The 15,032-nt window shown below is 32.9% G+C and overlaps 1 protein-coding gene across 1 annotated transcript in view; it reads left to right on the forward strand.

Moving 5' to 3' along the window:
* The window catches only part of LOC139529063 (protein strawberry notch homolog 1-like), a 34,205-nt gene that overhangs the window by 6,031 nt on the left and 13,142 nt on the right, over positions 1-15,032 (forward strand). The window contains exons 4-16 of the mRNA XM_071325305.1: positions 996-1,700; positions 2,988-3,108; positions 3,884-4,093; positions 4,785-4,869; positions 5,745-5,835; positions 6,340-6,501; positions 8,260-8,395; positions 8,735-8,840; positions 10,022-10,175; positions 11,320-11,502; positions 12,307-12,404; positions 13,456-13,607; positions 14,336-14,518. Coding sequence (XP_071181406.1) covers positions 996-1,700; positions 2,988-3,108; positions 3,884-4,093; positions 4,785-4,869; positions 5,745-5,835; positions 6,340-6,501; positions 8,260-8,395; positions 8,735-8,840; positions 10,022-10,175; positions 11,320-11,502; positions 12,307-12,404; positions 13,456-13,607; positions 14,336-14,518 — 2,386 coding nt within the window. The remainder of the gene's footprint in view (positions 1-995; positions 1,701-2,987; positions 3,109-3,883; positions 4,094-4,784; positions 4,870-5,744; positions 5,836-6,339; positions 6,502-8,259; positions 8,396-8,734; positions 8,841-10,021; positions 10,176-11,319; positions 11,503-12,306; positions 12,405-13,455; positions 13,608-14,335; positions 14,519-15,032) is intronic.

The raw sequence follows: 15,032 nt of genomic DNA on the forward strand, positions 1-15,032 counted from the left end.
GATTTTCTTCAGAAAAAAGTTATGTACATAAGTTTTATCATGAAAACTATCCATTGAGTTATAAAAAAAACATGAGAATTATTTTTTCTGATTTGAGGTTTCTTATGACTTTAATAAAGCAAAATGTAAATATATTATGTTCTCAGTCAATCAGCAGTTGTCAAACAAGTGTTTGGTTTTACCTGGTACATGTATCTCATAATGGATTGTTCAACATGTTCAAAGCAAGTTCATAGACTTGTCATTTTTGGCCATGGAGAGAACATGAGAAGAAGACATTTTATTGCTATATAATGTTGTATTATCATGATTATGTATTATTTCAGTCTCCATGACAAAATATAACAAGGAATTGTGATCAAATTCAGACAATTTTTTGTTTAAATCTGTAAATTGAGAAAATGTTTGTGTTCAGTTGATATAACATTTTAGTATCATGATGTTTTAAAAATGATCAAGTCCAGAAAGATTTTCACTAGTCCAGAACTCTTGGTCAACTCACTTTAATGAGAAGCCTGTTCTAAAATGTATTGAGGTACAATATGTATTAGAAATTAATATGATATATATAGAAATTGTTACAGATTGTAGTTCATTGTAGTTATTGTGCCATTTGGCCATGTGTTGAATAAGTAAAGCCTTCACGCATTGAGAGAGTAAACGTTTTTATGCCCCACCTACGATAGTAGAGGGGCATTATGTTTTCTGGTCTGTGCGTCCGTCCGTTCGTTCGTCCGTTCGTTCGTCCGTTCGTTCGTCCGTTCGTTCGTTCGTCCGTCTGTCCCGGTTCAGGTTAAAGTTTTTGGTCAAGGTAGTTTTTGATGAAGTTGAAGTCCAATCGACTTCAAACTTGGTACACATGTTCCCTATGATATGATCTTTCTAATTTTAATGCCAAATTAGAGATTTTACCCCAATTTCACGGTCCACTTAACATAGAAAATGATAGTGCAAGTGGGGCATTCGTGTACTGAGGACACATTCTTGTTTTTCAGGTTATATTTTCCAACAGTCTGGGAGCTCTCAACAAGACATCTTCATCTCCTGCCATCATAAGAGTGCCTCCGACAGGTCAATATGTAGGACAAAAACAACAACAGATAAAACTTCAGCCATCTACACAAGGTGGACAACCAAGAATTATCAAAATTACCCGAGTGGGTAGTAATGCAAATAATCCAAGTGCAATTAACCTGGCAAATTTACCAGGATCTGGAGCTATTAGGTTTAATGCTAACAGTGGCTTAGGACTACATCCTTCAATTCCAAGCAATTTAGCTGGAAAGAAGATAATAATTACAAATGGCATCGCAAAGACGAGGCCGTCCGATATTCCTTCTAGTCATGTGGTTTACACTCAACCAAACATTGTCCGTAGTACAAATTCACCCGTGCAATTTATAAACCAAGGAGTGTTTGCAGGTGGTAAAGTATTCCCCAGCAGTAGTAATGCAGGTGTGTCATTGTTAAATAAAAATGTACCTCACACTTTACAAAGTAATATACCGACCATGTTGCATAGTCCAAGTATGCCTAATATGAACAGTAACAGTTTGTCTAATGGTGAAATGTCAAATATTATTAAGACAAATATCACGCAGAAAGATATTTCACGGCTGTGGTCAAACCAGGATTTGAAGCTAAAGTCTGTTACACAGAACATGCAGAATATTGCTGGAATGCATAGATCCATGAGTCAGGTATGCTATTCCTTGTTATTTAAGAATTGAATGCTTCTTTTTGTAAATTTATTGGGGTGTAAAAGCGTTGACCGAAGTACATTTTGTATGAAGCGCGGAAGCGCTTCATTCTAAAAATGTGCGCACGGTCAACGCTTTTACAACCCTATAAAGTTACAAAAAGAAGCATTCAATACTTATAATTACATTTTTTAGCTATGATCATGAAAACACGAATTTTATATATTTTTTTATTTAATTCACCTGTGCACTTTATTGTTGGACCACGTGTTATCATGAATGAAAAGTTGTATTGAGCAATACAACTGCTTACGGAATAACACGTGGTGTGCAGTTAGCCAATCAGAATAAAGTATTATAATGAAACATACATCTAATGTAATTATTTAAACTTAAAAGATGCTGGGTAGATTCCTTTGGTGAAACATACATCAGGGCAAATGTAGGGATAGTGGGGACTGATGCTGGGTTTAATACATGTAATGATGTATATTTGACAACATTCCCAACAATGCCCAAGGTACATGTAAATAGGTTAAAAAGTAACCAAATTTGAAACAAAAAGTACCAACTATAAAATAGTTAAAACTGACATGGACTGATATATAATTGTTGGAACTGATCTGTAAGATATATATATATTTTATAAAAAAAAAAGAAAAAAAGTGGGAAATGTTGTCCAGTTGTCCAGTAAATTGGAGAACACAAAATAGTCTTGGAGTTTCTGGTACAACCCATTATTTTGAGCTCTGAGTTGTAATCTTCTGAAAATATCACCAAAATGTTGTTGGTTTTCACATGTAACTTATTTCATCAGTTAATCTTAAATTTCCATTTCTTGTTCAATGAAAAGGAAAACACAATGCCAAAGAAAAGAAAAACAATTTGAGAATTGGTTCAATATGCTTACTTAGTATTTAAATAAATCTGTTCCACCAATTGAGTAAATACATGTTATCTTGAAACAGAAAATTCTAAAAGGTTCAGAAAAATATAACAATGCAGAACTATTAAAATATAAAAATAAGATGGTGTTGTGTGATTGCCCATGAGACAACTCTCTAGAAGAGATATAAATAAAAAAAAACTTCATGAATGATTTTTCTTATTCACTTATATAATATACATTTTGCAGCATTTTAAAAATTGTACATAGAAAAGTTTTAGTATTTTCAAATGATTTTGAAATTGATATTTTTAAATGCACTTCACTTTGAATATACATATATTTGTTTTAACAGACAAAATTAAAACTTAAATCATGTTGATCCATTTTATTTTGAATAGCAAACTCTTGGTGGCACTAGCTTTGTTTCAAATGCAAATCCACTGGATGATGATGATGTAGAAGAGGAAGTTCAAGAATTAGGACATGCTGAAACTTATGCTAATTATATGCCTACAAAATGTAAGTAAAATATAAGTTAGAATTTCTTTGGTGTTATACTGTGGATACCAATTATTGTGGATTTTGTTTGTACAGGTGAACCACGAAATTAATTATTCAAAGAATGACAAATTATCTAGGCTTGTATGCAGACTTTGGCAAATTCACAAAATTGAATATCCAGAATATACAAGTTTTCCTTAATCCATGAAAATTGGTACCCACGAAAATAATTGAAACCACTGTATATAATGCTAAAGTTGGTATGGTATTTAATTATAAAACGAGATGATTTCATGAGATCAAGAATATTCTTCTGAAAAAGCTATCCGTCTGTTCAGTCATAAAAAGTGATTCTTTTCTTTCAACATGTTCGACTTAGTTATATATATGCACAAAAAAAAAGAAAGACTTGTGCATATATTATCATGATTATTCAGCTTATCAAGAATAGTAGACTGGTAAATGTACTAAGTATAGTAGATGAAGCAAATAACAGGAAAATTGTTGATAACTTTTATTGCCCTGCTTATGATAGTAGACAGTCTTGTATAAGGAAGCTTGCAATAAAGAGTTTTGGTAGGGCATTATGTCCATGGCCAGTGTACTACTAAAATATTGTTTTTTTTTAATTTTTGTAATGAGTCATCTTGGACCAGGTAATAAACTACTGATTTGAAATATGGAGGCCTGAATAAAAGAAATCAATAATTATTTGTTGTACTGAAGTAAATGAAGCTTTTTCATATATTTAGAAAACCATTTGTATTTAAAAGGATGTTTTTACTATTTACAGTAAATTTAGGAATCAAACATCCAGATCCAGTAGTAGAAACTAGTTCCCTATCCAGTGTAGAGCCTCAGGATGTCTGGTATAGGTTGGCTATACCAGATACAACCATTGAATGTGGAGAGTTATCTGCCCTTCAGTTAGAGGCTATTGTTTATGCCTGCCAGAGACATAATGTAATTCTTCCAAGTGGAGACAGATCTGGTTTCTTGATAGGTAAGACTTAAATATCACTTTCAAAATGGATTTCTGTTATAAAATCAAAATTTATAAAGATGCTAATTATGATTTTAAAAAGATGTTATGTTAATTATCTGTACAGTATATTGTATTTTATTCAAGACCTCATTGATTGAATAATTAATAGGGAATTGTGGTATTACTTCCAATGAGACAACTATCCACCAGAGACTAAACGATACAGATGTTATTGGCCTCAGTACAGCCTTTAACAATAACAAAAAAACTAGTTATAGATTATTATAACAATTTATTGTTCAAAGCAGAGCAATTATTGACATCTATTATATAAAATTGAGAATGGAAATTGGGAATTTGTCAAAGAGACAACACCCCCACCAAAGAGCAGAAAATAGTGGAAGGCCACAAATGGGTCTTCAACACTGCAAAAAAATCCAGCCCTTTGAGGTGGTCTTCAATACACCAGGAAGATCCAGCCCTTTGAGGTGGGCTTCAGTTGGCTTCTTAAAAAAAATATACTAGTTCAGGGAAAATGGACTTCAAAATCCACTCCAATTTCCAAAACATATAAATGAACCAAAATTAGAAAACATACAAATATATATATATGGTTGTTTTCTTGTTGTAAAATAATGAAATTAAAGAATTTGAATGTATTCAAATTAAAACAGAACCCTGAATAAATGAAGTTTTATATAATGTACAGGCGATGGAGCAGGTGTAGGGAAAGGAAGAACTGTTGCTGGTGTTATATATGAGAATTATCTACTTGGTAGAAAGAGAGCAATATGGTATGTGTGCAAAATAAAATATTGATGATAATCGTTAATTTATAGTAGGAATCATCTTGAACTTACTTTTACTTTTATAGCTGACTACGCGGTATGGGCTTTGCTCATTGTTGAAGGCCGTACAGTGACCTATAGTTGTTAATGTCTGTTTCATTTTGGTCTTTTGTGGATAGTTGTCTTATTGGCAATCATACCATATCTTCTTTTTAGCTTCTCATCACTTGGCGTCCGTCATCGTCGTCTGTCGTCGTTAACAATTTTTCAAACATCTTCTCCTCTGAAACTACTGAATGGATTTGAATGAAACTTAAAATGATTGGTCCTTAGATTATCCTGCACTAAGTGTGTGCTTCGATTTTTGATCCGTCAAAACACATGGCCGCCGTTACTTAAAATAGAACATAGGGGTCAAATGCAGTTTTTGGCTTATATATATCTCAAAAACAGAAGCATTTAGAGCAAATCTGACATGGGGTAAAAATGTTCATTAGGTCAAGATCTATCAGCCCAGAAATTTTCAGATGAATCAAACAAACCATTGTGGGGTTGCTGCCACTTAATTGGTAATTTTAAGGAAATTTTGCAGTTTTTGGTCATTATCTTGAATATTATTATAGATGAAGATAAACTGTAAACAGCAAAAATGATCAGCAAAGTAAGATCTAAAAATAGGTTAATATGACCAAAATTGTCAATTGACCCCTTAAGGGGTAAATGTCCTTTAATGACAATTTTTCAAAAGTTATTTGTGATATCTACTGGTATTTTATATAGGCCTTTCTCTATAGATGCACGAGTTGTCAATATCTTTTCATTTAAGAAACACGAGATAATTTTGTCAGAAATTGTAAACACAATACATTGTTTCTGTGCAGGTTGAGTGTGTCGAATGACTTAAAGGTTGATGCAGAGAGAGACTTGAGAGATATAGGTGCTGGAAGAATAGAGGTTCATTCATTGAATAAGGTTTGTGTTATCAGACTTATCATAATTGTTTTTAAAAGAAAAGTTTGGAATTAAAAGCAATTTTACTAGACTATACTGAAAACATTTAATACAAATGTTAAGCCAGGATTATTAATTTGATATTTTTCAACTATGCTATTCTTCTAAACATAAAAATCCATACAATAATCATTGTCACAAAGAAAATAAACCATAAGTTAAAATTATTGATTGCTTTGTTTTGGACAAATTAGTATTTTGATACAAAGTGCTCATCACCACCAAACACAGATCAAGTTTGATTTGGGTGCGGTGACTTTTCCATGTTTTCACCATGCGCCAGCGATGTCCCTTTTTAAATAGAAAACTTATGAATTTGTCATATATTTCGCAGCAGGGGCATTGTTATCCCTTAAATACATTCTTCTTTACTTTAAAAATTATCGTAGTTTAGACTTATTCTGTTGTCCTCACACCCTGAACATTTATTTATAGTTTAAGAAAGCAACTTTTCTTTAATTTCAGTTAAAATATGCAAAAATATCATCAAAAGAAAATGGCAGCGTGAAGAAAGGTGTGATATTTGCTACTTACTCCTCTCTGATTGGTGAGAGTCAGTCAGGTGGGAAATACAATACCAGATTAAAACAACTGCTGAAATGGTGTGGAAAAGATTTTGATGGTTGTGTATCCTTAATAAAATATGTTGTAACTGAAAAGGTGTCTACACTTTGTGTACTGCAAATATGTATTGCAAATTTGTATTGAATTTCGATAGAATAGGTTCATTTAGAATAAGGCTGAATATTGATGTTGGAAAGCACTAAAATAATGTATGAGTGATACAGGTAGTTTAGCATTTTTAAATGTGGATAATTTGTTTTTTGGATTAGATAAAAAATAGATGAGGAGTATGTAAAAAAAATATTACAACTGTACATATTTTTATGCCCTACTTATCAGGGTTTGACACTAATATTAGAGGTGATGTAGTCCACAGGACTACCAAGGAAAAATTTTGGGTAGTCCTGGTAGTCCAACTCTATCACCTGTGAGGGCGGCAACGCGGCCCGAACTAGCTAGGGGGGTTTGGGGGCATGCCCCCCCAAGAAAAATTTTCGAAATAAGATGCAATTTCCTGCCATCTGAGCACCTCAAAAGCACACAAATGTTCATTTGAGTTTTGAAAATATTTTGGTTTTTTTTTTCAGATAAATTAAAGTTGACATTCAGTGAATAAATTTTATTACTCCTGAACTTTTACCGTCAGAAAATTTTGAAAAATGAAATGCAAAATCTGCAATCTGAGACAATTTCTAAGGCCTTGTTAGGTGGAGTTATTTGACCTTTTATTCCAGGATCGATCCGGATTATTTAGAAAAAAAGGATAAAAATAAGTCAAAAGTTTTCATTAATTCTTCAAACAGTTTATAAGATTTTTCTTGTAGTGACACAATGTCTTTGTTTGTGAACTAGAGGCAAACTTCATCATCACTGTTGAAAGCAATTCAGTGGATATGTTGCTAAAACAAAATGCCTTTAATACCATTTTGAATGACATGCATATATGGGTTTTTTTTAATAAGAAAGCCACCAAAAGTATTGTTGGCTTTTTTTTCAAACTAACTCTTCCTGTTTCTTTTTTTGGGAGTAATAATTTTTTTATCCAAATTTGGGAAGTATTTTTTTTTAACTCCGACACCTACGTTTTTATTGCTGACCTTTGCTGTCTATTCTGCAGTTTCTTCACATTTTGGTTATCAGACATTTTCATTTTACATTGAAAATCCCATGTGTTACAAACACTGTGAAGATTCTGATCAGCAATCTGGATCTCAAAAGTGCTTTCATAATAACAATATAAAATTTACGTTCTTCCAAATGCCATTACTGTCTTTGAATAATGTAAACATAATTGGGAGGACTTTTATGCCAATTTTTAGCATTGAAATAGCCAGACCATATACAAATTTCAAGGTGGTCCACAGGACTACTGATTAACCATGTTTTGGTAGTCCTAGATTTTTAGGGGGACACTGGACTACCGGACTACCGTTAGTGTCGAACCCTGCTTATAGGTATTATGTTTTCTGGTCTGTGCGTCAGTTTGTTTGTTGGTTCGTCCATCTGTCCAGCTTCAGGTAAAAGTTTTTGGTCAAAGTAGGTTTTGATGAAGTTGAAGTTGACATGTTCTCTATGAAATGATCAAAATTAGAGTTTTTACCCCAATTTCATGGTCCACTGAACATAGAAAGTAAGTGTCTGGCAGTATCTGTGTTCTATGAACACATTTTTGTTTCATCAGTTTCCCTATCAAATACATTTGTAATTTTTAACAGAGCTGGCAAGTTAAAGTTACATGTATATTAGAATTAGAAATGCTGTTTGTATATAAGACTTATAAACAAGAAAGAGGATGTATCTATTTGTCTTAACACAATGTAGATTGTTTTTGATGAATGTCACAAAGCAAAGAACTTGTGTCCAACAGGTTCCAGTAAACCAACTAAAACAGGGCAGACAGTATTAGAATTACAAAACAGATTACCTAAAGCCAGGATTGTGTATGCCAGTGCTACAGGTATATATAGTGTTGATAAAGTAATAAGTTCTGTAAATACACTTAGTTGTCTTTGTATAGTGATTGTATGTATTACAGATGAGATCAGAATTGTAACATCAATTAAATATGTTGAGAATTACATTTAAACTTGTAAAGAAAAGAAAAGGAGATCTATAGATGTGAAATTTATTCTTTAGGATAAAAGATGTGTTAATTAACTTTTAACCAGTTACAGCATTTAATTTCTGAAATCTGGGGAAATTGCCCTTCAACAGTGTAAGCAAATTTATAGCTTTGCTTTGACAGTATGATTCTTTATTTATGTGATTAAACTATTCCTTGTTTAATGATTTTTAGGTGCATCTGAACCAAAGAATATGGCATACATGACACGACTTGGACTTTGGGGCCCAGGAACACCATTTAAAGAATTTGGTGACTTTATTCAAGCAGTTGAAAGAAGGTACACATTTTGATCTAACAACTTTATAAAGTGTTATACTATTTTTGCAAGGCAGAGGATTCAACAAGAAATTATAAACACATTTACATGAACATGTTAGTTTAGAATTACCACATCATGTTTATAGACTTTTTAAACTTTTCCATTGTTGAGGCTAAATAGATTATCCTACTAAATACACTTTTATGAATATTATGATTCATTATGGCACTTAAAGGTTTTACCACTGCTGGTCCACTCTTTTTATGCCCCACCTACGATAGTAGAGGGGCATTATGTTTTCTGGTCTGTGGCTCCGTTCGTTCGTTCGTCCCGATTCAGGTTAAAGTTTTTGGTCAAGGTAGTTTTTGATGAAATTGAAGTCCAATCAACTTGATACTTAGTATACATGTTCCCTATAGTATAATCTTTCTAATTTTAATGCCAAATTAGATATTTACCCAATTTCAAAGTCCATAAAACATGGAAAATGATAGTGCGAGTGGGGCATCCGTGTACTTTGGACACATTCTTGTTTGAATATACTTCCAATTGTTATTGCCAATCATTGAGGCTCCTGCAGGGTCAAAAACGACCTGTGACCTCTGGGCTTTTTAGAGGCGACTTCCGACCTGAGGGCCTTCTAAAAACGACCTGCGACCTTTGAAATTTGGAAAAACGACCTCCGACCAACTTCCATCATATGTGTTAGGAAAAAAATGACCTGCGTCCTGTACATTTCCCTTAAAAACGACCTCTTGACGAATATAAAAGCGACCTGAGGGGGTACCCTGTGGGAGCCTCATCATTTGTCAGTACAGCGTTTCATCTGTACATTCATCCAACAAATATTTCCTTCACAATTTTCTCAAACTATGAAATTGGTATATTTCGTCAGGCACTAAATTGATGAGTTGAAACATGTGAGCACTTTTTGGATATGTTGATGATACTTTGATCTACTGAATAGAATAGCTTCATATTTGAGCTGCAGCTTTTCAAATCTGGCCGGCATCTTTTTCCTGTGTTTTCCTATTCTTTGAAATACAAGACAACACATGCATTCTTGTTGTGTACTTGCTAGTGTGAAATATTTGCCTCTGTGATTTCAATTTGAACCATTATAAAAGGCATGGTTAAGCAAAATACTGGTTTCTTATTCAGATGCATAAAAACTAATAAGACTTAATCTTTTATTTTAGAGGTGTTGGTGCTATGGAACTGGTTGCCATGGAAATGAAGTTAAGAGGGATGTATATTGCCAGGCAGCTTAGTTTCCAGGGTGTTACATTCAGGATAGAAGACATTCCATTAGAGGAGAATTTTATAAAATGCTATAACAAAAGTGTCAGAATGGTAAATGTTACCTCATTCAATTAAGAGCTATTCCATTAAAATGTATGTGGGCGGGTAGGATGGGAATTTCAAAATATCTGTAGAAGGTTTCCCTACTACTAACAATCTCTTTTTAGATAATTTTAAATAATGGTAATAGATGCATACTGAAAAAGACCCATGACCCCACATTCAATAATTAAACTTCACTTCCTACCCTCCCACATACATTTTAATGGAATAGACCTAAATGGTATTTAGATGAAGCATCTTTGCCATTGCATTCAAACATTACAATATTTCTAAGGGACAACATATGGTTGTCAATGAAAGACATGTGTTAGTTCTATATGTGTACTATATTTGAAGTTTTAAATGAAAGAGAGGGACAAAGATACCAGAGAGACAGTCAAACTCATAAATCTAAAACAAACTGACAACGCCATGGCTAAAAATGAAAAGGACAAACAGACAAACAATAGTACACACGACACAACATAGGAAACTAAAGAATAAACAACGTAAACCCCACCAAAAACTAGGGGTGATCTCAAGTGCTCTGGAAGGGAAGGCAGATCCTGCTCCACATGTGACACCCATCGTGTTGCTTATGAGATAACAAATCCTGTAAATAGTCTTAATCGGTAGGTCACATTTATGAAAGGGAAGGGGATTGTAGTTACGACGTAAGGAACATATATATCCGATATCAAGGCTGTGAATGACTTCAAAACCCAATTCCTAAATGGTTAAAAACATATAGTAACATTAACAATTGACTTGGAATAAGAACAATAACATCTTGCATGATTAAAGTTTTTTTTAATGCCCTCTCTTCTGTCTAGCATGTATAGATAGTGTGGAGTTTCTGTTTGAGAATCTTTTGAGATTAGAAAGAGTGAAAATTAAATGTCAGTCTTGAAAAAGGTTTGAATTCACAATGAGCAAAGTAACAAAAGCAAGCATTTTCTTTTACATAACAGTAAACAGAAATGATAGCAAATTTTCACTGTTTTTTTCTTTAAAATAAAATATCTTTTAAATGATCCACTTGAAAGAAATGAGACATTAAAGAAAACTACTTAGATAGAATTGGTCAATTTACTGAAATTGGTTGTACAAGATGTATAGAGTTTATATTGGCTATTGTTATCTTCTTTTACAGTGGGTGACAGCAAGGACCAGGTTTCAGAAAGCAGCTGATTTGATGGATGCTGAGCACAGAATGAAGAAAACCATGTGGGGACAGTTCTGGTCAGCTCATCAGAGGTTTTTCAAATATCTGTGTATATCATCAAAGGTGAATGCTTGTGTAAGGCTTGCAAGGGATGCTGTCAAAAGTGGAAAGGTAGGGACTATTGTTGGTTTGTTTTATTTCCATTTGCAATGTTTTTTTTAGCTCACCTGGTCTAAGAGGCAAAAGAAATTTCTATAATTTTGCCAATTATCTTGTATAATGTATAGCGGGTTATTTTCGTGTGGTGTAAATTTTCGCTTATTTTCAAGGATAGAACAAAATCGCAAAATTAAATTCCATCAATTTAAAAGTGGACATGCAAAGTTTAGATAAAAGTTTTGAATCCGCCAAAATAATCACCTCCAAAATATTTCGTAGACCTTATTCAATGAAAAACACAAAATGTTACACCCACGAAAATAACCATCTTAAAGAGATCAATATAAACTGTATACATTAAATAGAATCTTTAATACAAGATTGAAGAAAATGACACTAAATTTAAGATTTACGAAAATAGCAAACATAACGAATTGTAAAAAATTCAAATTTATATCAAAAGATATTGATACAATCAATTAATAAAAAAAGGCACATTTGAGCGGCTGTTTTATTTTTTTAGATAAAATCAAAAGAAATAGTTTACCTACATGTATCTTTTTTTTCTGGTAATACTTTTAACACTTCATAACTACTGAGGAATTTGACTACACCTTCATGAGTTTCAAATCAAGAGTGTCACTTAAAAGGTCATTTGTATGCCAGTAAATACCTGTGTTTTGAAAGATACAGTATTAAACCAGAATAAAGTTGCTAATATATATGTTACATGTGAAAAGTTATCAACTAAATTTGTGTCTGATGAGATGTTAGTTATGTAGGTTCAAGTTTCAGAATTTCTTGTATGCTTTTCAGTGTGTTGTGATAGGTCTACAGTCAACTGGAGAAGCCAGAACTCTAGAACAGCTGGAAGAGATGGGTGGTGAATTGAATGACTTTGTATCAACTGCAAAGTAAGTACGACTTGGGTGTCCTGCTGTAGTAGAGGTCTTATTATGTTTTCTGATCTGTGCTTCCATCAGTATCAGGTTGAAGGTTTGGTTTAGAGTAGTTTGTGGTCATATCAACTCAAAATTAGCTTCACCTGTTCACTATGAAGTGAAAAGTGTAATTTATACCAAGTTAAATTTTTCGACAAATTTTTGCAACTGACATTTTCTTGAACAGTAAAACCTGTATAAACTGGCCGGCTACGGGACTTTGAAAAATGGCGGGATTATTCAGGTTTCTGTTTTGACCGGAAGTTAATGACTTGTGATGTCCGATATTTTGCATGTAAAAGTTCTCTCTGATTGTAAATTATATCTGATTGATAAATTAAAATACTTTCACTTCGTTTTTCATTGTTTGCATTTGCCTTGTTTGGATTGTGAGAAGAGAGTTTCAATTTACTCCCATGATAGTTAATTTGAAACGTTGGAATGGCCGATGAAAAAGCCAGAATATTATCAAACGTAATTTCATCACTATCGAAACGATGTTGTATGTACAGTGTACAATACCTGTTGATTGTTGTCATCCGGGTGTTTTTCATTATCAAGGTCATTTCTTTAGGGGAACGCAGGATTTCGAAATCACGATGTAGATTTCTTGCTCTGCGATTTAAATTTGTTTATCCAAGTTGCAACGTAAGTTCAATCCAAGATATATTTGGTGTGTCCTTTTGTTTAATTGACACGTTTATAATGTTTTAATAAATAAAACAGCTCACTTCTATACGATTGTAAGTTCACAGTTTAACACCTGACTAATTGATTATCCTGAAAAGCCATATTGTATAAACAAATATGTTTTGATTGCATATCGATCATTGAAATTAATTTGACAGGTAATAATTAATGTAATTAAGAGTATTGGGACTGCATATTTATACCGGAATTCAGAATACACTGGGTCGGGTTTACAAAGGGTATTTTAACAAAGACTTTGAAGGGAAAAAAATGTGACTTTCAATTTCGTTGCTAAATAAAACAAGATACATATTTAATGTTATTTATTTTGTAGGGGAGTATTCCAGACATTAGTAGAGAAACATTTCCCTGCACCTGATAGAAAGAAAACATTTGATCTGTTTGGAGATCGATTCTCAAGTTATAAAGATAAGAAAGAAACACCTGCTGCTGCTAAAAATAATAAAAACAATAAAAGGAAGAATGGTAATTTAAGTTAATTTAGTCAGTGGTAATTTAAGTTAATTTTATCAGTAGAAGAGTTGATTTCCTGAGGGATATGTCATTCATGGTCATTGTATGTACAAATTAAAAGAATCGTTCATGATCCAGAGCTTGAGACGGCATCAAAAAGCAAACTTTGAAAATGCTTATTTTTGTATTTTACTGTGGAAAATGGATTTGTTTAAATTGGATTTTTGATGCTGCTAGTTTTAATGATCGGTTCGTCAAACCTTCATTATTTTTTGGAATCTTGGACAAAAGTGTTTTCTTGATCAAAAGATGGATACAAGAAAGGAGAAATAACAAAATTGTGTGCGACATTGACATGGATTTAAATTTCGGCAAAAGATTAATAATATAAACTACAATTGATTACATTCTAAAACATCACTGACAATAGCAACTGCAGACAAGGCCTAGTTTTATGGAGATCTTGACATATCAATTTATTTTCAATTTCTACATGTTCTGTATAATGAAAAGTAAAATCACAAAAATACTGAACTCAGAGGAAAATCAATTCGGAAAGTCTACAATCACATGGCAAAATCAAATAACAAAACTCATCAAAAACGAATGGACAAGAACTGCCATATTCCCGACTTGGTACAGGCATTTTCAAACAGTATTTGTTCTATCATGTATGTTTGATATTTTGATTCAGGGTTTTAATTTACTATAACAGCACCTTAACAATAATTTTTTTGTAGCTGATACTTCGAGTAAAAAGTCTAAGAAGGCCAAGGGTGATTCTTCCGACACCAGCAGTGGTTCTGATTCGTCTGATTCAGATATGAGTGATATAGATCTAGGTCTGGGCAGTGCCTCTAGTTCAGACAACAGTGATGTAGATAACTTTAATCCATTTGGAGGATCTGACAGTGATGATGATAGTATGTATTGTACAAATAAAGTGTGTGTTTTCTATTACATGTGTAAAGATAAGGGACAGGGGTTCCTGAAAATCCTTGAGGACTTCTGACAAAAAAAATGTCTTACACTTTCTGCTGTATGAATTGTTTCTTTATACTTAAACAACTGAAAAAAATCTGCTATATTGTCTTGTAAGTTATACTAATTGTTTTCCATATCATCATTTGAATGGATAGTATAAAAAAGAAGCTGTGGTATTATTGCCAATGAGATAACTCTCCACTAGAGACCAAAATGACACAGAAATGAACAACTATAGGTCATGTACAGCCTTCAACAATGAGCAAAGCCAATATCTCATAGTCAACTATAAAAGGCCCAGAAATGACAATGTTAAACAGGAAAGATAAGCTATTTTAATTCCCCCTCTTTTGAACTGCCCCAAGGTGATAGACACAGAGCATGGAATATTGCTGTAGGTGTTTTAACTGAGTTGAGTAAATGTAATAGTGAAAAATAAAATAAAAACCGCTG

The sequence above is a fragment of the Mytilus edulis genome, chromosome 6, assembly GCF_963676685.1.
Source record: "Mytilus edulis chromosome 6, xbMytEdul2.2, whole genome shotgun sequence".
In the NCBI taxonomy this organism is placed as follows: domain Eukaryota; kingdom Metazoa; phylum Mollusca; class Bivalvia; order Mytilida; family Mytilidae; genus Mytilus; species Mytilus edulis.